This window comes from Schistocerca nitens, chromosome 6 (genome assembly GCF_023898315.1).
Source record: "Schistocerca nitens isolate TAMUIC-IGC-003100 chromosome 6, iqSchNite1.1, whole genome shotgun sequence".
NCBI classification, from domain to species: Eukaryota; Metazoa; Arthropoda; class Insecta; order Orthoptera; family Acrididae; genus Schistocerca; species Schistocerca nitens.
The window spans coordinates 655,380,951-655,403,630 of NC_064619.1; the positions used below are offsets into that span (position 1 = coordinate 655,380,951).

The 22,680-nt window shown below is 45.2% G+C and overlaps 1 protein-coding gene across 1 annotated transcript in view; it reads right to left on the reverse strand.

The window, feature by feature from the left end:
• Positions 1-22,680, reverse strand: part of LOC126263555 (breast cancer anti-estrogen resistance protein 3 homolog) — a 1,210,178-nt gene that overhangs the window by 71,947 nt on the left and 1,115,551 nt on the right. The window contains exon 12 of the mRNA XM_049960647.1: positions 3,978-4,259. Within this exon, the coding sequence (XP_049816604.1) occupies positions 3,978-4,259 (282 nt within the window). The remainder of the gene's footprint in view (positions 1-3,977; positions 4,260-22,680) is intronic.

Here is a 22,680-nt window from a genome sequence, read left to right on the forward strand (position 1 = left end):
GGCAAGATCGAGTTCCTTCCACATCCTTCCCTCGTCCGATGGGACCCAGGACCAAGCTGTTTGGTCCCCTCCTACAAATCAACCAACTAAAAGATAACCAGGCTGTTCTCAAGAACTTGATATCTGTGGGTATTCAACCAACTAAAAGATAACCAGGCTGTTCTCAAGAACTTGATACAGGGTGTTTCAAAAATGACCGGTATATTTGAAACGGCAATAAAAACTAAACGAGAAGCGATAGAAATACACCGTTTGTTGCAATATGCTTGGGACAACAGTACATTTTCAGGCGGACAAACTTTCGAAATTACAGTAGTTACAATTTTCAACAACAGATGGCGCTGCAAGTGATGTGAAAGATATAGAAGACAACGCAGTCTGTGGGTGCGCCATTCTGTACGTCGTCTTTCTGCTGTAAGCGTGTGCTGTTCACAACGTGCAAGTGTGCTGTAGACAACATGGTTTATTCCTTAGAACAGAGGATTTTTCTGGTGTTGGAATTCCACCGCCTAGAACACAGTGTTGTTGCAACAAGACGAAGTTTTCAACGGAGGCTTAATGTAACCAAAGGACCGAAAAGCGATACAATAAAGGATCTGTTTGAAAAATTTCAACGGACTGGGAACGTGACGGATGAACGTGCTGGAAAGGTAGGGCGACCGCGTACGGCAACCACAGAGGGCAACGCGCAGCTAGTGCAGCAGGTGATCCAACAGCGGCCTCGGGTTTCCGTTCGCCGTGTTGCAGCTGCGGTCCAAATGACGCCAACGTCCACGTATCGTCTCATGCGCCAGAGTTTACACCTCTATCCATACAAAATTCAAACGCGGCAACCCCTCAGCGCCGCTACCATTGCTGCACGAGAGACATTCGCTAACGATATAGTGCACAGGATTGATGACGGCGATATGCATGTGGGCAGCATTTGGTTTACTGACAAAGCTTATTTTTACCTGGACGGCTTCGTCAATAAACAGAACTGGCGCATATGGGGAACCGAAAAGCCCCATGTTGCAGTCCCATCGTCCCTGCATCCTCAAAAAGTACTGGTCTGGGCCGCCATTTCTTCCAAAGGAATCATTGGCCCATTTTTCAGATCCGAAACGATTACTGCATCACGCTATCTGGACATTCTTCGTGAATTTGTGGCGGTACAAACTGCCTTAGACGACACTGCGAACACCTCGTGGTTTATGCAAGATGGTGCCCGGCCACATCGCACGGCCGACGTCTTTAATTTCCTGAATGAATATTTCGATGATCGTGTGATTGCTTTGGGCTATCCGAAACATACAGGAGGCGGCGTGGATTGGCCTCCCTATTCGCCAGACATGAACCCCTGTAACTTCTTTCTGTGGGCACACTTGAAAGACCAGGTGTACCGCCAGAATCCAGAACCAATTGAACAGCTGAAGCAGTACATCGCATCTGCATGTGAAGCCATTCCGGCAGACACGTTGTCAAAGGTTTCGGGTAATTTCATTCAGAGACTACGCCATATTATTGCTACGCATGGTGGATATGTGGAAAATATCGTACTATATAGTTTCCCAGACCGCAGCGCCATCTGTTGTTGAAAATTGTAACTACTGTAATTTCGAAAGTTTGTCTGCCTGAAAATGTACTGTTGTCCCAAGCATATTGCAACAAACGGTGTATTTCTATCGCTGCTCGTTTAGTTTTTATTGCCGTTTCAAATATACCGGTCATTTTTGAAACACCCTGTATCTGTAGGTATTCTATTCCTTCTCTTGATGAACTGCATTTACAAAAGGGGAAATTTTTGGGATCACAAACACAATCAATTATTGGAGGGGTTGATGGTGTTATCCCACCCGCCAGCTTAGCCGAGAGCGCTAATGCGCTGCTTCCTGGACTCGGGTAGGCGCGCTGGCCCCAGATTGAATCCGCCTGGCGGCTTAACGACGGAAGCCAGTGTGCCGGCCAGCCTGGATGTGGTTTTTGGGCGGTTTTCCACATCCCACTAGGTGAATACCGGGCTGGTCCCCACGTCCCACCTCAGTTCCACGGCTCGCAAACATCTGAACACATTCGCACTATTCCATGGATTACACTAGACGCAGACAGTTGGGGAACACTAATTCCGTCTCGTGGGGTACGGGGTGGCGGCAGGAAGGGCATCCAGCCACCCCTTAAATTAACCTTGCCAAATCCGATTAACCATGCCGACCCTGAGTCATTGTGTGACAAAGGCGCAAGCAAAAGAAAGAAAGAAAGATGGTGTTATCCCATGTTGTACTGCACAGCGTCGCTACAATTGTGCAAGATATTGCCAAACACCTAGTCATTACCAATGACGAAACGCTACCGGTTGTTGAAAGATGTCAGGGAATATTTTACCCTCACAACGCACAAGACTATTGTTGACTATTCAGTTCAAGTAATGTTAATTTATAGCGTCAGCTTCTGCAGTAAATAAATCAATCACACGCTGTCATATGTACGTCAATGTCACTAATTATACACAGTACTGTCATTTATTGATATACAGGGTGGTGCAAGAAATGTGTTACCATTTTGTTTTTGAATATAAACTTTATTGTCAATACAATCTGAAAGGAACATGAAGAGCCGTCCATGGAGATTTGTTCTAACTCAGCACATGCTCAATATGTCCACCATTTCGTTTCCTAACTTCCTTCAAACGAACACTGAAGTTAGTGATTACCCTACGGCACATGTCTTCCGTAATTTCACTGCAAGCTTGAAAAATAAGTCTTCTGAGCTCCATTAAATCACGTGGACGTTTCGGGAAAATTTTTTCCTTTAGATACCCCCAAAGAAAAAAGTCACATGGATTGAGGTCTGGACTATTGGGGGAGGGCAATTTTGTCCGTCATTGAAGCGACCTGGAAACCTGAGTGAAATGATCCGCATGTCGAAATGCTCGTGTAAAACTCCAGCAGAGTGTTTGCAGTATGTGACCTTACTCCACCTTGCATGAACCACTGCGTGTTGAAGGGCAAGGCAGTAGCAAGAAGCTGTGGAATGAAGCTATTGCGAAGCATGCTCAAATAACGCTCGCTGTTCACAGTTTCTTCAAAGAAAAAGGGTCCAACAAGTCCGTGACTAGAAATTGCTGCCCACACTGTAATCCTCGGAGCATAATGTTGTCGTTCATGAGGCACTTGTGGGTTTTCAGTGGCCCAAAAGCGTACATCTTGTTTGTTAACCACACTGCTAAATAAAAATGCACCGCATCTGAAAACCAAACGTTGTTGAGAGTTTCTTCCCTATCCCACTGAGCAAACAGTAGTCTCTGCTGCTTGTGTTCTTCAGTCAGCTTCTGTGCACAGGTCATCTTGTATGGGTACATATGGAGGGCACTTTTAAAAATGCGTAGAACGGAGCGTCTGGATATTCCCAGTTGCACTGCTACCTTTCTACACGATTTACCGGGACTTCTCTGTACAGCAACTCGTACCGCTTCAATATTCTCCGGCGAACAAACAGGCTTAGGTCGAGGTCGTTCGCTTCCAATACTGTTACTTCCTGTTCAAATTTATCGTACAACCTGTGGATGGTCTTCTTGCAAGGGACCCATCGTGTGTTAAACTGTTGTCGAAAACGCCTCTGAGTCACAACAAGGTTTTTCGTTTCATTAAAAAGTAACACAATTGCCGATCGTTGCTGTGTCGTCAGTCTTTCACTGTCAGCCATTGCTGCTTAAAAGTCTCCTAGCGGCAGTATCGTGAATTACACGTCATTTCGTAACTCATTTGTTTTTCCAAGCCCTGCTGGTACTGCTGTAGAGCTGTGCGTCGTAAATTGCGTAACAAACAATTGGTAACACATTTCGTGCGCCACCCTGTAGGACGCAGGTACTGGAATGAGCTGCAGAGAGAGGTTTGCGCAAGCGCGAAAAATTCACTATTATTAAGTTAGAAACTTAATGAAGGACAGGGCAGAGAGGGCTGGCTCTGTAACCATCGATCAGGTGGAAGGAGCAGACATACCGGCAATCCGTTGTCGAAGACGGGCGGGTGGTGGGCGTCGTGGTTGGCCGCCGCGGCCGCGTGCTCCTTGGGCGGCAGCGACGGCACCCGGCTGGGCTTGGGCGGCGGCTGCTCGGGCAGGTCCGCGTCGGCCGCCCCCGCCGCCTCAGCCGCGCCATCGCCCTCGTAGCCGAAGCGCCGCCTCTCGAGGCAGGGGCTGAGCGCCGGGTCGCTCGTCACGCGCACCATCTTGGCCACGGCGTGCCCGTGGCCCGCCCCCGGCGTCGACGACGGCGACACCTGCTGGACCACAAACAGCTGTACACCTCTGTCCGAGGGCCGCCGCCCCCAACCGCGCCAATTCCTTTCACCGCACAAGAGTCCGCCGAGTTGCGCGCGCTAGGAGACCGTGGTCGATGCACTTTAGTTTCCCCTGACGTTCCCTCTCTGACTGCGAGAGACATCTTCAGAGGCAAAGCAGCGAACTGCAATCAGAACTCGAGGGAGCGCCGAATATATAGGCAGTGTAGAGAGCAGGACCGTTGATATTTTTAAAAACATCCGATATATCAATATTTAAAAAAAAATTGTCATCATCAGCCCCCGATATATCGAAATAAGTATCGATGTACAGAAATATAGACAGAAACAACGTCTACGTATCGGCCCATAAAAATATCGGCTGCATATTGTACATATACTGCCAGTTTTAGAGCTGTATATTTAAGTATTGATTTGTTGTTGTGGTCTTCAGTCCTGAGACTGGTTTGATGCAGCTCTCCATGGTATTCTATCCTGTGCAAGCTTCTTCATCTCCCAGTACGTACTGCAGCCTACATCCTTCTGAATCTGCTTAGTGTATTCATCTCTAGGTCTACCTCTACGATTTTTACCTTCCACGCTGCCCTCCAATACTAAATTGGTGATCCCTTGATGTCTCAGAACATGTCCTACCAACCGATCCCTTCTTCAAGTCAAGTTGTGCCACAAACTTCTCTTCTCCCCAATTCTATTCAGAACCTCCTCATTAGTTGTGTGATCTACCCATCTAATCTTCAGCATTCTTCTGTAGCACCACATTTCGAAAGTTTCTATTCTCTTCTTGTCCAAACTATTTATCACCCATGTTTCACTTCCATATATGGCTACACTCCATACAAATACTTTCAGAAACGACTTCCTGACACTTAAATCTATACTCGATGTTAACAAATTTCTGTTCTTCAGAAACGCTTTCCTTGCCACTGCCAGTCTACATTTTATATCCTCTCTATTCGACCATCTTCAGTTATTTTGCTCCCCAAATAACAAAACTCCTTTACTACTTAAGTGTGTCATTTCCTAATCTAATTCCCTCAGCATCACCCGATTTAATTCGACTACATTCCATCATCCTCGTTATACTTTTGTTGATGTTCATCTTATACCCTCCTTTCAACACACTGTCCATTCCGTTCAAGCGCCCTTCCAAGTCCTTTGCTGTCTCTGACAGAATTACAATGTCATCGGCGAACCTCAAAGTTTTTATTTCTTGTCCATGGATTTTAATACCTACTCCGAATTTTTCTTTTGTTTCCTTTACTGCTTGCTCAATATACAGATTGAATAACATTGCGGAGAGGCTACAGCCCTGTCTCACTCCCTTCCAAACCACTGCTTCCCTTTTATGTCCCTCGACTCTTTATAACTGCCATCTGGTTTCTGTACAAATTGTAAATAGCCTTTCGCTCCCTGCCACCTTCAGAATTTGGAAGAGAGTGTTCCAGTCAACATTGTTAAAAGCTTTCTCTAACTCTACAAATGCTATAAACGTAGGTTTCCTTTTTCTTAATCTAGCTTCTAAGATAAGTCGTAGGGTCAGTATTGCCTCACGTGTTCCAATATTATTTGATATTCTGTACGAGGGGCGTTTGAAAAGTCCGTGCAAAGTCCGAGAGATGGCACCACCGGCCGTATGGAGGTAATCTTTAGTTCGTAGCATCTTTGGAAAGCTATATTGGTATATTTATTTGTGTTTCGCATTCGTGTGAATCAAGGAAGTCGAGTGATTGTCAAAAAACGGACGAAAAAGAATTTCTTGTGGTGATTAAACATTACTTTATGAAAGGCAAATCGCCTCAGGAGACTAAAGAGAAGCTTGATAAACATTACGGTGACTCTTCACCTTCGATCAGAACAGTTTATAAGTGGTTTGAAAATTTTCGGAGTGGCCATATGGGCACAAGTGGTGCTGAACGTTCTGGACGCCCTGTGGAGGTTACGAGTCCAGAAATCATTGATAAAATCCATGATATGGTGATGGTTGACAGAAGAGTTAAGGTGCGTGAGATTGCTAGTGCTGTGGGCATCTCGAATGAACGGGTACATAATATTTTGCATAAACATTTGGACATGAGACAGCTACCGCAAGATGGATTCCGCGATTGCTCACGCTTGACCAAAAACGGAATCGTGTGAAGTGTTGCAAGGATGGTTTGCAGCTGTTCAGGAATAATCCGCAGGACTTTAAGCGTCGTTTCGTCACTGTGGATGAAACATGGATGCATTACTATACTCGTGATGCCAAACAACAATCTAAACAATGGGTTACCAAGGGGAAATCTGCACCAAAAAAGGCGAGACCATTCCTTCGGCCGGAAAGGTTATGGCGACTATCTTTTGGGATTCGCGAGGGATAATCCTCGTCGACTATCTGGAAAAGGATAAAACTATTACAGGTGCATATTATTCATCGTTATTGGACCGTTTGAAAACCGAGCTGCAAGAAAAACGCCGGCGATTGGACCGCAAAAAAGTCCTTTTCCATCACGACAGTGTACCAGTACACACCTCAGCAGTTGTGGTCGCCAAATTAATGGGAAATTGGATTCCAACTCGCTTCATATCCCCCCTGTTCTCCAGACTTGGCTCCCTCGGACTACTATATGTTCCCCAATTTGAAGAAATGGCTGGCGGGACAAAGATTTTTTTCAAACGAGGAAGTGATTGCAGAAACTAATAGCTATTTTGCAGACTTGGACAATTCCTATTATTCGGAAGGGATCAACAAATTAGAACAGCGTTCGATGATGTGTATGAGTCTAAATAAGGTTTACCCTAAACACGTTAGTAGTTTTTATTTTTGCGCGGGCTTTTAAAACGCCCCACGTACATCAATAAACCGGCAGCTTGCCTATCCCCCTTAGTGCGAGAAATGAAAGAGAAACGTATCACGTTCACGCTTGGGAGTAGCCACTTTGCTAACAATGGCAAGTGCATGTAAGTCGCACAATAAAAGGTGTCCGATGGGTCCTTTGTTCGGTTTCGTCACGTATCGGATTTATCCGAAACACTTCATGTCGACTTCACTTTTTTTTTTTCCTTCCATTTCTTCCAACGCCATTGACCTCGCAGATGTAGTGTCAAAAGTGAGCGGAGAAGTTAAACGTTGCAGTTTCTGTTGGTAGCGTCGAACGCCGATTACGTCAGCATTTCCCCTCACACGTATCCGCCCACTGCAAAGACCAACCTTGTCATTTAGCTTGGTGTTCACTGTTTTCAGCAACTGCTTTTGAAGAATGCTGATGTGAAGAAATAGCACACTAGTCGCGTTAAAAATGTTTTTTAACGCAACTGGTGTACTATTTCTTCACATTGCAATCGGACTTCTTTTTTGTACCACCTATACTTGCTTCACACAGTCAAAGAGAAAGATTGGACGTGATAAAAGTTCAAAAAATAGGCAGACAACGTAAAGTTATGTTGTACAGTTTCAGATATTTACCGAAAATTGCGGAAAAATACAGTATGAAATAAAAATATTAGCCCTCGATATTGCTATTTCGTTATTGGTATTTCGAGAAAAAATATATCGCCTATCTATATAGATATTTTTTGGAAGAAATATCGATATTTTATCAGCAGCCCTAGTTGAGGGCACCACAGTCCATCACGTCACGCCGGTTACGACATTAACTCTGGTAATGCCAACATCTCGGCTGAAAATGGTCGATCGTCATTCTTACGGTGCAACGTTGACATAAAAAATTTATGTAATTTAACACCTTATTCGTTTCTGTTAAAATTATTACGGTTTTCATAAATCTCAATAGCCTCTACAGGGTATTACAAAAAGGTACGGCCAAACTTTCAGGAAACATACCTCACACACAAAGAAAGAAAATATGTTATGTGGACATGTGTCCGGAAATGCTTACTTTTCATGTTAGAGCTCATTTTATTACTTCTCTTCACATCACATTAATCATGGAATGGAAACACACAGCAACAGAACGTACCAGCGTGACTTCATACACTTTGTTACAGGAAATGTTCAAAATGTCCTTCGTTAGCGAGGATACATGCATTCACCCTCCGTCGCATGGAATCCCTGATGCGTTGATGCAGCTCTGGAGAATGGCGTATTGTATCACAGCCGTCCACAATACGAGCACGAAGAGTCTCTACATTTGGTACCGGGGTTGCGTAGACAAGAGCTTTCAAATGCCCCCATAAATGAAAGTCAAGAGGGTTGAGGTCAGGAGAGCGTGGAGGCCACGGAATTGGTCCGCCTCTTACCAATCCATCGGTCACCGAATCTGTTGTTGAGAAGCGTACGAACGCTTCGACTGAAATGTGCAGGAGCTCCATCGTGCATGAACCACATGTTGTGTCGTACTTGTAAAGGCACATTTTCTAGCAGCACAGGTAGAGTATTCCGTATGAAATCATGATAACGTGCTCCATTGAGCGTAGGTGGAAGAACATGGGGCCCAATCAAGACATCACCAACAATGCCTGCCCAAACGTTCACAGAAAATCTGTGTTGATGACGTGATTGCACAATTGCGTGCGGATTCTCGTCAGCCCACTCATGTTGATTGTGAAAATTTACTATTTGATCACGTTGGAATGAAGCCTCATCCGTAAACAGAACATTTGCACTGAAATGAGGATTGACACATTGTTGGATGAACCATTCGCAGAAGTGTACCCGTGGAGGCCAATCAGCTGCTGATAGTGCTTGCACATGCTGCACATGGTACGGAAACAAGTGGTTCTCCCGTACCACTCTCCATACAGTGACGTGGTCAACGTTACCTTGTACAGCAGCAACTTCTCTGACGCTGACATTAGGGTTATCGTCAACTGCACGAAGAATTGCTTCGTCCATTGCAGGTGTCCTCGTCATTCTAGGTCTTCCCCAGTCGCGAGTCATAGGCTGGAATGTTCCGTGCTCCCTAAGACGCCGATCAATTGCTTCGAACGTCTTCCTGTCGGGACACCTTCGCTCTGGAAATCTGTCTCGATACAAACGTACCGCGCCACGGCTATTGCCCCGTGCTAATCCATACAAAAAAATGGCTCTGAGCACTATGGGACTCAACTGCTGAGGTCATAAGTCCCCTAGAACTTAGAACTACTTAAACCTAACTAACCTAAGGACAACACACACATCCATGCCCGAGGCAGGATTCGAACCTGCGACCGTAGCGGTCGCGCGGTTCCAGACTGTAGCGCCAGAACCGCTCAAAATAATCCATACATCAAATGGGCATCTGCCAACTCCGCATTTGTAAACATTGCACTGACTGCAAAACCACGTTCGTGATGAACACTAACCTGTTGATGCTAGGTACTGATGTGCTTCATGCTAGTACTGTAGAGCAATGAGTCGCATGTCAACACAAGCACCGAAGTCAACATTGCCTTCCTTCAATTGGGCCAACTGGCGGTGAATCGAGGAAGTACAGTACATACTGACGAAACTAAAATGAGCTCTAACATGGAAATTAAGCGTTTCCGGACACATGTCCACATAACATCTTTTCTTTATTTGTGTGTGAGGAATGTTTCCTGAAACTTTGGCCGTACCTTTTTATAACACCCTGTATATACATTGACATGGCCAGCCGTTGTGGCCGAGCGGTTCTAGGCGCTTCAGTCCGGAACCTCTCTGCTGCTACGGTCGCAGGTTCGAAACCTCCCTCGGGCATGGATAGTGTGATGTCCTTGGGTTAGTTTAGTTTAAGTAGCTCTAAGTCTAGAGGACTGATGACCTCAGATGTTAAGTCCCATAGTGCTCAGAGCCATTTAAACCATTTGAATTACATTGATACGACGCTCGTCATTTTTTGACGATACGACGCTCGTTTTGACATGACGCTCGTCTCACTGAATTTTATTTCACGATCATCCTCTTGGTAAACAAGTCCCGCTACGGCTGATTTGTCCTTATGTCCCAGGCGGCAATTCCTCCTGTGTTCAACCAGACGAGTGTTTTACACTCCTTTTTCTGGTACCAGTGTAAACCAGTCCACAACTACAAGGAATTTTACATACACCCGGTGTAGCCAAGGGATGTTGTGTATCATTTCCCGATCTTAAACATTCTTTTTACTTCCATGGTGCGTCTGAAGGTAGAGCCCACACCATACTTGCTCTTCACTTTCCCAATGCGATCTGTAATCGTGTTAATGAACGGCTGCAAAACTTTCCCTTGGACGGCTGCTGTTTCTCGTTGTACTGATTCTCTTCCTAGAGTGAAGTGCTCTACCAAGGTCTTAATCACACCTCTTTTGTGTCTGGTGTGGTGGTTAGAATCTTTATGAAGCTAACGGTCATTATATACTCTATGGCCTAACGTCCCGTCGCCTCGCTTGATAACAGACATTTCCAAAAAATTCAGATGGCCATTATCTTCAGACCCACCAGGAAAATAAAAGAATATTTAAGATCATCAAAAGATACACTCCTTTGGCTACAACAGGCGTATATAAAATTTCTTTGCCGGCCGGAGTGGCCGTGCGGTTCTGGGCGCTACAGTCTGGAACCGAGCGACCGCTACGGTCGCAGGTTCGAATCCCGCCTCGGGCATGGATGTGTGTGATGTCCTTAGGTTAGTTAGGTTTAATTAGTTCTAAGTTCTAGGCGACTAATGACCTCAGAAGTTGAGTCGCATAGTGCTCAGTGCCATTTGAACCATTTGAACCATAAAATTTCTTGTAGTTGTGGACTGGTTTATATTGGTGCCACAAAAAGAGTGTTAAGATCCGTCTGGCTGAGCAAGAGGAACCGCCGCCCGGGACATACGGATAAATCGGCCGTCGCGGAACATGTTTACCAAGAGGGTGATCATAAAATAAAATTCTGTGAGGCGAACGTCATATTGAAAACATCGCACTGCAATGCGTGCATGAATGGAGAGGCTATTGAGGTTTATAAACACAGTAATAAATTTAACAGAAAAGAGGAAGGCGTTAAACTTGATAAAATGTAGATGTCGATGTTGCACTGTCAGAATGACGATCGATTACTTTCAATCGAGAATGTTGGCATTACCAGAGATACTTTCGTCACTGACCTCATGTAATGTACTGTGGTGCCCTCTGCACTGACTATATATTCGGCGCTTTGTTCGAGTTCTAGTTGCAGTTCGCCGCTTTACCCGTGAAGGTCGCGCCCGCAATCGGAGAAGAAACGTTAGGGGAAAGTTTTATGCATAGACCACATCCTGTCAGCCAGGCAGTTTTAAACGAAGTCAGTGCCGGCCGTGGAATCCCACACTGTATGATCATGTAGGGACTTCTGGTAATATACCCTCCGTTCGCTACCACGTCACTTGGAGCGCTGCAAGACTATTAGTCCATCATCTCACTCTTTTATTGGCTGAATTTTTTTTTTTTTTTTTTTTTTGCTTCCACGTTCATTATCGTTTGATGGTTAACAGAAGTTGGTTTCATCACAGTGCGCTTCTGATCACGACTTCTCATGTGTAGTGCACTCTTTGAATAGCATTGTAAATAGGGTACTCGTATTCTAATGACGTTCTTCTCTCATCAGTAATATTAAGTGGACTGAAAGATTCAAAATTTGTTTTCGTTTCATATGAAACAGAAGCTGCTTTCGTTGCATGATATTCTGTTATTTCTTACGAAATTGAGTGTGAACTGCTCGATTTAAATGCATTCTAAGTATAGTGTTCTTATTATACGTTATTTTTGTTTGCATCAGTTTCCCGCACTTTCTTGCATTTCATGGAGAACTCTATGAGAGCAGGTTTCGACAGTATTGGTATTCGACTTCATCATATCTGTCACGGAATGAGTGTGTAATTCTGCTTGCGTCTTGTCACAGAGTGCCATCATTTCACAGTGTCTTGCAGAGTGTGGATCCAGATGTAGATAAGGGAGCCCTGCTCTTTGTAGTTTTAGTGACAAAGCATTCTTCCCTGCACATGTTAAAAATGCGACACTAATTACGCAAATGTTTTCACATGTTATTAACGTGCCCGCGGTAACTGATTGGTCAGCGCGACGGAATGTCAATCTTAAGGGCCCGGGTTCGATTCCCGGCTGGGTCGGAGATTTTCTCCGCTCAGGGTGTTGTGTTGTCCTAATCAGCATCATTTCATCCCCATCGACGCGCAAGTCGCCGAAGTGGCGTCAAATCGAAAGACTTGCACCCGGCGAACGGTCTACCCGACAGGAGGCCCTAGTCACACGACACTATAATCAGCACTTTTAGCAGAAATCAATGAAAATTTCGGTGGCCTCCATTAAATGCGAATTCCCCCACAGTAGCTGAGTGGACAGCGCGCCGGCTTGTCACGCTGTGGGCCCGGGTTCGACTCCCGGCTGGGTTGGAGATTTCCTCCGCTGAAGAACTGGTTGTTTGTGTAGTCTTCTTCATCATCATCATTTCATCCTCATCGACGCGCAGTGGCGGCACATCAAAAGACTTGCACCAGGCGATCGGGTCTACCCGCTGGGAGGCCCTCGCCACATTACATTTCTTTTAATTTCATTTCATTAAATGCGAAATTATGAAAAACGGATGGTAACAAAAATAACGTAGGATACGCGCAGTATACTTATAGCGCATTTAAATTCGAGCGTTCACACACGGATTCGTAAGCAGTGATAAATAGACTTGAGTCTACAGATTATCATTTGACGAACCAAATACGGAATCATTTACCGGACCAAGTATTGCGTACGAGAGCAAAAATTAAGCAGACTACGAGCAACATATTTGCGTTGCAGTTCAAAGAGTGCAATACGCGCAAGAAGGTCGTAATCAGGGACATAATTTCCACTTGATAAGTCACACGGTCGAAATTGCATCACTAGATTTTGCAAATAAATGCAGTTTACTACCAGACCCACCCATTAAGTACAAATAAAAAGTATTACCATCTGGTACTCGTATTTCGAAAAGCAGTAATACGAATTTACGCGCCATATTTCTCTCATTCAAAGTTAATTGCCACGCCACTTGGAGCGCTGCTGTAGTTCTCTGTTTCTGTGTCGCAACCAGGGCCTTGCACTTCTGGTACGCTGGTGTTCTGCGACTCTGTTGCCGCACGTTGCACGAAACCAAAGGCCAGTTTATACTACCGATCAAAAGTATCCGGTCATCCCAACGTCGTGCGGAATTAAGCAACAGATGCACGTGAGACTTATCCGCCAACATACATTGAGCGAACTACAAGAATCGCCGCGTCGTGGTTATGTGGCCACGGGGTTGGACTGCAAAGCGGGTAGTCCATGTTCAAACCTCCCTTGTGCCTCTTTTTTTCACAATATCCCGAACTTTCCATGCGGTTATTTGACGTGTCTGTTCTTCTACTGTAGTCGTGGCAATTGCCACAGTATACAATGGTTATAGAATATGAGGCACGTGGTAAGAATCTATTACTGTCGCAAGTAAATGTTGTAAACAGTGACAGCAGGTGAGATGCTACAGCCGGCCGGGGTGGCCGAGCGGTTCTAGGCGCTACAGTGTGGAACCGCGCGACCGCTACGATCGCAGGTTCGAATCCTGCCTCGGGCATGGAAGTGTGTAATGTCCTTAGGTTAGTTAGGTTTAAGTAGTTCTAAGTTCTAGGGGACTGATGACCTCAGAAGTTAAGTCCCATAGTGCTCAGAGCCATTTTGAGATGCTACATAGACAAACAGGTGAGAACTATGTTGCAAAAAAGGAAGAGACAAAACCTACAGAAATGGACTCGAGAGTCATAACATGTGGTACTTGTGTAGAAGAAATAGGAGGTACGTGCTTGTGGATGTCCCTTCCTTATACCTCGCTGTTGCAAACGGACGTTACATCACGACACAGACACAAAATTCAATACAGTGAGCAGACACGTCAATGACCGGACGAACGGTTCATAATTTTGTGGAAAAAAGAAGTATATAGGGCACGAAGGAGGTTTGAACACAGATCTCCCTCTTCAGAGTCCGTGACCACATAACCACGACGCTGTTGCTGTTCAAATATTGCACATCTGGGGCTTGGATGGTTCGCCGTTTCTATTTTTCCTTCTTCTTTCGCAGTTGAGCACAGCTTCTTCCTATTTTCACGCTGATCTGTGTTCAGTTTTTGACGGTCCATCCACTGAACCATCTTACCACAAAATCTGACGGGGTTGCGATGGGAGTTTCCCTCGCGAGTAACAGAACGATCAGGGACATTTCAAGTCTCCTAAAGCTGCCCAAGTAGAGTGTTGGTGGCGTGAATGTGGACTGGAAACGCGAAGCACCAACCACAACTACACCAAGACCAGGCTGAACTCATTTACTGACGGACAGGGACCGTCGAGGATTGTGGCAGGGGGTTGTAAAAAATTGCACGAAATCAGCCGAAGGAATCACTGTTCCAAAAGGCTACCTATAGTCCAGTTAGCACAATAATTGTGCCTTGGTAGTTAACAACAGTGAGATACATAGGTCGAGCAGCTCCTCATAAGGCAGTCAATGTGAAGAGACGCGCAGGGTAGTTTAAACAGCGATGGCATGGACAGTGGACGAAGGTAAACGATTGATTTCGAGAAATCCTGCTATACCCAGTGACAATCCTATGGGAGGGTTTGGGTTTGGTGGATACCCGGAGAAAGTTACCTGCGATCATATGTAGTGCCGACCCTGATGTACCGAAGAGGTGGTATTACGGTATGTGGGTGTTTTTCATGTTTAGGGCGTGATCCCTTTTTGCGTTTAAGAAAACGCTAAATGCGGAAGGACATGAAGACGTTTCACAGCACTGTGCACTGCTTACAGTACAGTAACAGTTCGGAAACGATGATTGGCTGTATCAGCATGTCGCTGTACCCTTTCGTAAAGCAGAATCTGTGAGGCAAAGCTTTGTGGACAACCGGAAACGAACTGTCCAGCTCAAAGTCCCGCTCTCAGGTTAAGGTATTACCGGTGGGGTGAGTTAGAACGTCGATTCGTTCCAGACATCAACGTCCAACGTGACTACCTTCACTGGTTTCGGCTGTTGAGGAAGACTGGGCCACCCCCGCTATCGCAAACCAACAACCTAACGTGAACATTCGCTTTCTGCAAACTTCGCTGTTTTGTGGCTTTCAGCGATAGTACTCAGGAGCAGGGCATTTCGTTCCACAATGCAAGAATTCAGTTTCGGAGATGTTTACGCCACGCCACATTCCACAAAATTTATTATTATTATCATTATTATTACTGGCATTGTGTATCATGGCTTGTAAGAATTTCTTGAAGGTTAAAACCAATTTTGTCAAAATTACGAATTTACTAACATTTACTGTAGGTCTGTTTAGGTTTTGAAGCTAATCTCAATAAATACCTGCACATACAGGATGAACCCAAATACACAAAGTTTTGCAAGTTGTTAATGGTGTACAGCAATCAGCCACAAATTGGTTTTAGCTTACTTAACATATCATTACCGGTTTCGAATTTTTCACAATTCATCATCAGACGGTTTTTCACCCTTTCATCGAAACAAATTATACACTGGTCTCCTGTGATTTGCCCTAGGATAAAGAATAATTCACTATTATAAACTTGTAATCAAATGGGTGCACTACATATTTGTGTTGGAGTGCAACTTACATGAAATGCCCATCTGGCGCGTTTGTTCTTACAGTTTTCTTGCAATGAAATACATTCCCAAGGATGTTTTTACTTTCACAGTCACAAACGTTGCACTGCATTGGAAACCATTTTCGTTCAGTCACTAAACGAATTGTCAATGTGCAATTGAATCTAGGACATTAAATGCAGACAGAAACAAATACATGGGATTCAGTAAATTATAGTACCACAAAGTTGCATAAAATAACGACAGAGGTACACCGTCAACAATTTGTCTCATATAACAGCCACAAGTCTCCAATCACGTCTTTATTTAACAAAATTGCATTTTGTAGATTGTTCGGGGTCGTTTTCTGAACGTTTATGAGGGACCCTTAGTCTCCATTGGCTCATTAGAGAGTAATTGCTTTTTGTTTGATTTCCTACCCCATTTATCTCTGTATCCGTATTGCACTGAAAATACCTGCATTACAGTTCAAATACCGAAGGTGTGCACAGTGCGTCTTGTTTGGAGACAAACCTTTTCGAGCCACTTACGGTAGTTGCCGCTGACAACAGAAACACTATTCACCCTGCAGCGTGCATTTGCTTTGCCTCGCATTTGCTTTTCCAGCAGTATTAGCTGTAGATTAACAGTATACACAACAATGTGGATAGGTTTACTGATGAAGAATTGACCAATATGTACTCTGTGTGTCGCTTCACTTAATGCACTGAGAGAACGGGGCATTGATGCTTTGCTTACAAGGGAACCTCCCCATCGCACCCCCCTCAGATTTAGTTATAAGTTGGCACAGTCGATAGGCCTTGAAAAACTGAACACAAATCAATCGAGGAAACAGGAAGAAGTTATGTGGAACTATGAAAAAATAAGCAAAATATACAAACTGAGTAGTCCATGTGCAAGATAAGCAACAACAAGGATAGGGTAAGCTCAGGAGCGCAGTGGTCCCGTGGTTAGCATGAGCAGCTGCGGAACGAGAGGTCCTTGGTTCACGTCTTCCCTCGGGTGAAAAGTTTAATTTTTTATTTTCAGTTCATGTGACAAACTCTTATGTTTTCATCACGTTTTTGGGAGTGATTATCACATCCACAAGAAAACCTAAATCGGGCAAGGTAGAAGAATTTTTTTACCCATTCGCCAAGTGTACATGTTAGGTGGGTCGACAACATATTCCTGTCATGTGACGCACATGCCGTCACCAGTGTCGTATAGAATATATCAGACGTGTTTTCCTGTGGAGGAATCGGTTGACCTATGACCTTGCGATCAAATGTTTTCGATTCCCATTGGGGAGCACGTCATTTCGTATACTAATCGCACGGTTTTGCGGTGCGGTCGCAAAACACAAACACTAAACTTATTACAGAGAACAGAGACGTCAGTGAACGAAGAGACAGATCATAACTTTGCGAAAATAAAGATAGTAAACTTTTCACTCAGGGAAGACTTGAACCAAGGGCCTCTCATTCCGCAGCTGCTCACGCTAACCACGGAACCACGGCGCTCCTGACCTTGCACTCTCCTTTATGTTGCTTATCTTGCACATGCACTACTCAGTTTGTATAGTTTGCTTATTTTTTCATAGTTCCACACAACTTCTTCCTGTTTTCTCGATTGATCTGTGTTCAGTTTTTCAAGGCCGATCCACTGTGCCAACTTATAACTAAAGCTGAGGGGGGTGCGATGGGGAGGTTCCCTTGTTAGATGCACCGACGGCAACCACATCATAGTACTTTTTCACGTGTCTGAGGGCATTACTATGTCTTCTGTATTGTACGCTTTGGTCATTTCACATCACAGGGTGTCTCAGTTTTGTAGATAGCAATCCAAATAATACATAATTACATTATCACTCTGTAAAAAATCACCGGTGAACATGAGCCCCTTCTTTCAAAATACTCGGAAAATATCCGTGAATAATCTCCGATATTTTGGCAGAGGGGTACGGCTTCACCTCAATGATGCACATTAACATTTCTGCGGTCACCAAATTTTCAGTTTGACATATGAATCCATCAACAGTCACTTTAGTAGACGTACAGTAATGAACAAGTGCGATAAGAAGATCGGTTACGTAACGCGTCAGTACTTGTGTAGAATTGTGTGCACCACAAGCATATCTCAGAATGGCATACATTCCAAAGGAGCAGGGAACGGAAGTAAATTCAGAAATGACTGTGAAATAAAAACAAATCAGTAACCAAACTAATAAAAGAAAAAAAAGTACATCTTTGGAGATTTGTGAAATGAAAATCTGCTGCCGGGGAACGTTCGGTACTGTGCATTGTAACACGCTTCCATATTCCTTCGTATGGTGTCGACAATGTTGTCGGGACATTCTACATCTACACAGATACTCCGCAAGCCACCGTACGGTGCGTGGCGGAGGGTACCCTGTACCACTACTTGTCATTCCCCCTCCTGTTCCACTCACAAACAGAGCGAGGGAGAAATGAATATCTGTGCGCCTCCGTATGAGCCCTAATTTCTCGTGTCTTCATGGTCCCTACGCGCGATGTATGTTGCCGCCAGTACAATCGTTCGGCAGTCAGCTTCAAATGCTGGTTTTCTAAACTTTCTCAGTAGTGTTTCTCGAAAAGAACATCGTCTTCCCTCTAGGGATTCCCATTTGAGTTCTCAAAGCATCTCTGTAACACTTGCGTGTCGTTCGAGCCTACCGGTAACAAATCGAGAAGCCTATCACTGAATAGCTTCGATATCTTATTTCAGTCCGACCTGGTACGGATCCCAAACACCCGAGCAGTACTCAAGAATAGGCTGCACCAGCGTCCTCCATGCGGTCTGCTTTACAGGTGAATCACTCTTTCCTAAAATTCTCCCAATAAACCCAAGCTCACCATTTGCCTTCCCTCCCATAGTTTTCACTTGCTCGTTCCATCTCATATCGCTTGGAAACGTTACATCCAGATATTTGACTTGATTGTGTCACGCAGTTCGCTAGTAATACTTATCCGGACATTACAGGTTTGCTTTTCCTACTCATGCACATTACTTTCATTTTTTCGCATTTGGGGTTGGCTGCTATCATCATACCAACGGGAAATTTTGTCTAAGTCGTTTTGTGTCTTCCTACAGTCACTCAACTTCGACATCTTACCGTACACCAAGGTATCATCAACGAACAACCACAGATTGCTGCCCACCCTGTCCGCCAAATAATTTATGTATATAGAGAACAACAGTGGTCCATCCACACTTCTCTGGGGCACTCCTGACGATTTACACTGCTGGCCATTAAAATTGCTACACCAAGAAGAAATGCAGATGATAAACGGGTATTCATTGGACAAATATATTACACTAGAACTGACATGTGATTACATTTTCACGCAATTTGGGTGCATAGATCCTGAGAAATCAGTACGCAGAGCAACCACCTCTGGCCGTAATAACGGCCTTGATACGCCTGGGCATTAAGTCAAACAGAGCTTGGATGGCGTGTACAGGTATAGCTGCCCATGCAGCTACAACACGATACCACAGTTCATCATGAGTAGTGACTGGCGTATTGTGACGAGGCAGTTGCTCGGCCACCATTGACCAGACGTTTTCAATTGGTGAGAGATCTGCAGAATGTGCTGGCCAGGGCAGTAGTCGAACACTTTTTGTATCCAGAATAGCCCGTACAGGACCTGTAGCATGCGGTCGTGCATTATCCTGCTGAAATGTAGCGTTTCGCAGGGATCGAATGAAGGGTAGAGCCACGAGTCGTGAGACATCTGAAATGTAACGTCCACTGTTCAAAGTGCCGTCAATGCGAACAACAGGTGACCGAGACGTGTAACCAATGGCACCCCATACCATCACGCCGGGTGATACGCCAGTATGGCGATGACGAATACACACTTCCAATGTGCGTTCACCGTCCTGTCGCCAAACACGGATGTGACCATCATGATGCTGTAAACAGAACCTGGATTCATCCGAAAAAATGACGTTTTGCCATTCGTGCACCCAGGTTCGTCGTTGAGTACACCATCGCAGGCGCTCTTGTCTGTGATGTAGCGTCGAGGATAACCGCAGCCATGGTCTCCGAGCTGATAGTCCATGCTGCTGCAAACGTCGTCGAACTGTTCGTGCAGATGTTTGTTGTCTTGCAAACGTCCCCATCTGTTAACTCAGGGATCGAGACGTCGCTGCACGATGCGTTACAGCCATGCGGATAAGATACTTGTCATCTCGACTGCTAGTGATACGAGGTCGTTTGGATCCAGCACGGCGTTCCGTATTACCCTCCTGAACCCACAGATTCCATATTTTGCAAAGAGTCATTGGATCTCGACCAACGCGAGCAGCAGTGTCGCGATACGATAAGCCGCAATCGCGATAGGCTTCAATCCGACCTTTATCAAAGTCGGAAACCTGATGGTACGCATTTCTCCTCCTTACACGAGGCTCCACAACAACGTTTCACCAGACAACAACGGTCAACTGCTGTTTGCGTATGAGAAATCGGTTGGAAACTTTCCTCATGTCAGCACGTTGTAGATGTCGCCACCGGCGCCAACCTTGTGTGAATGCCCTGAAAAGCTAATCATTTGCGTATCACAGCATCTTCTTTCTGTCGGTTAAATTTCGCGTCTGTAACACGTCATCTTCGTGGCCTAGCAATTTTGATGGCCAGTAGTGTATCTTTCTCTGATGAACACTCGCCGTCCAGGCCATGATAGTGGGTTCTATTATTTAAGAAGTCTTCGATCCACTTACATATCTGTGAACTTATTCCATATGCTCGTACCTAGGTTAACAGCCTGCAGTGGAGCATCGTGTCAAATGCTTTCCGGAAATCTAGAAATATGCAGTCTTCCTGTTGCCCTTCATCCATAGGTCTCAGTATGAGCGATGCTTTCTCAAACTATGCTGATTCGTGGACATAGGCTTCTTAGTCTCAAGAAAGTTATTATATTAGAACTGAGAATATGCTCAAGGATTTTGCATTCTGATACTGGTCTATAATTTTGCAGGTCTGTTCTTTTACCTTTCTTGCACACGCTTATAGCTGCGCCTTTTTCCAGTCGCTTGGGTCTTTGTGCTAGCAAGCTAGGTAAGGGGCCAATGATATAGCGTACTCTTTGTAAAATCGAGCTGGCATTCCATCTGGACCTGGTGATTTAGACTCATGCTCATAAATTAAGGATAATTGCAGAATGTGGTGCCACACTACGTGGCACTACACAAACTGGCGCTAATATGATAATCACATAGGGGCACATACAACACAGTTCTGTAAGTCCACGGTATTGGTGATAAGTTGACAAAACCGTCCCGAAACACATGTGCTACAAAACGCCACTGTTTCCTGCGAATGTACCCTGACATCAATATGGGATATGATCACCATGCACACGTAGAAAGGCCGCACAACGGGTTGGCATACTATGGATCAGGTGATCGAGCAGCTCCCATTCATGCACCAGTGCATGTCGGAGCCCCTGAAGTGTCCTAGCGGTTTGAAGACGTGCAGCGATACGTCGACCGAGAGCATCCAAGACGTGCTCGATGGAGTTTAGGTTTGGAGAACAGGAAGGCCACTCCGTTCGCCTGATATCTTCTGTTTCAAGGTACTCCTCCATGATGGCAGCTCAGTGGGGCCGTGCGTTATCATCCATCAGGAGGAAGGTGGGACACTGTGCACCCCTGAAAAGGCGGACATGCTGGTGCAAAATGACGTCCCGATACACCTGATCTGTTACAGTTTCTCTGTCAAAGACATGCAGGGGTGTACGTGCACCAATCATAATCCCACCCCACACCATCAAACCACGACCTCCATACAGGTCCCTTTCAAGGACATTAAGGGGTTGGTATCTGGTTCCTGGTTCAGGCCAGATGAAAACTCGCCGAGAATCACTGTTCAGATAATACCTGGATTCGTCCGTGAACATAACCTGGGACCACTGTTCCAATGACCATGTACTGTGTTCTTGACACGAGGCTTTACAGGCACTCCTGTGACCAGGGTCAGTGGAATGCACCTTGCAGGTCTCCAGGCGAATAAACCATGTCTGTTCAGTCGCCTGTAGACTGTGTGTCTGGAGAGACAACTGTTCCAGTGGCTGTGGTAAGGTCCCGAGCAAATCTACCTGCGGTACTCCGTGGCCGTCTGTGCGGGCACTGATTGTGAGATATCGGTCTTCTTGTGGTGTTGTACACTGTGGACGTCCCGTACTGTAGCGCCTGGGCACGTTTCCTGTCTGCTGGAATCGTTGCCATAATCTTGAGATCGCACTTAATGGCAGACGGCGGGCCCGTGCTACGACGTGCTGTGTTTGACCAGCCTCCAGTCGCCCTAGTATTCTACCCCTTATAACGTCATCAATGTGTGTTCTTTGAGCCATTTTCAACACACAGTCACCATTAGCACGTCTGAAAACGTCTGCATACTTACTCGCTGCACCGTACTCTGACATGCACCAACACGCCTCTGCGTATGTGGACTGCTGCCAGCGCCACCGTGTGACGACCGGAGGTTAAATGCACCGCTTGATCATACCCCGAGGTGATTTAAACCCGTAAACCGCCCACCAGAGCGTTGTTTCAGCTTGTATCAGCATTATCCTTAATTTATGAGCATGAGTGTATTTGTTTTCAAATCTTTCAGTTGTTTCTCTACGCCAGATATGCTTATTTGTATGTCGTTCATACGGGAGTCTGTCCGATGTCAGATGACGGCAAGTTTGTACGGTTCTCCTGTGTGAGCGATTTCTTGAACGTAAAATTTAAAACTTCGGCTATCGTTTTGTTATCTTCAACTGCCACACCATAGTGGTCAACAAGTGGCTGAATGGAAGCCTTAGACTGGCTTAGCGATTTTAGGTAAGACCAGATTCTCTTGGGATCTCTGCCGGATCTTTTACTAAGG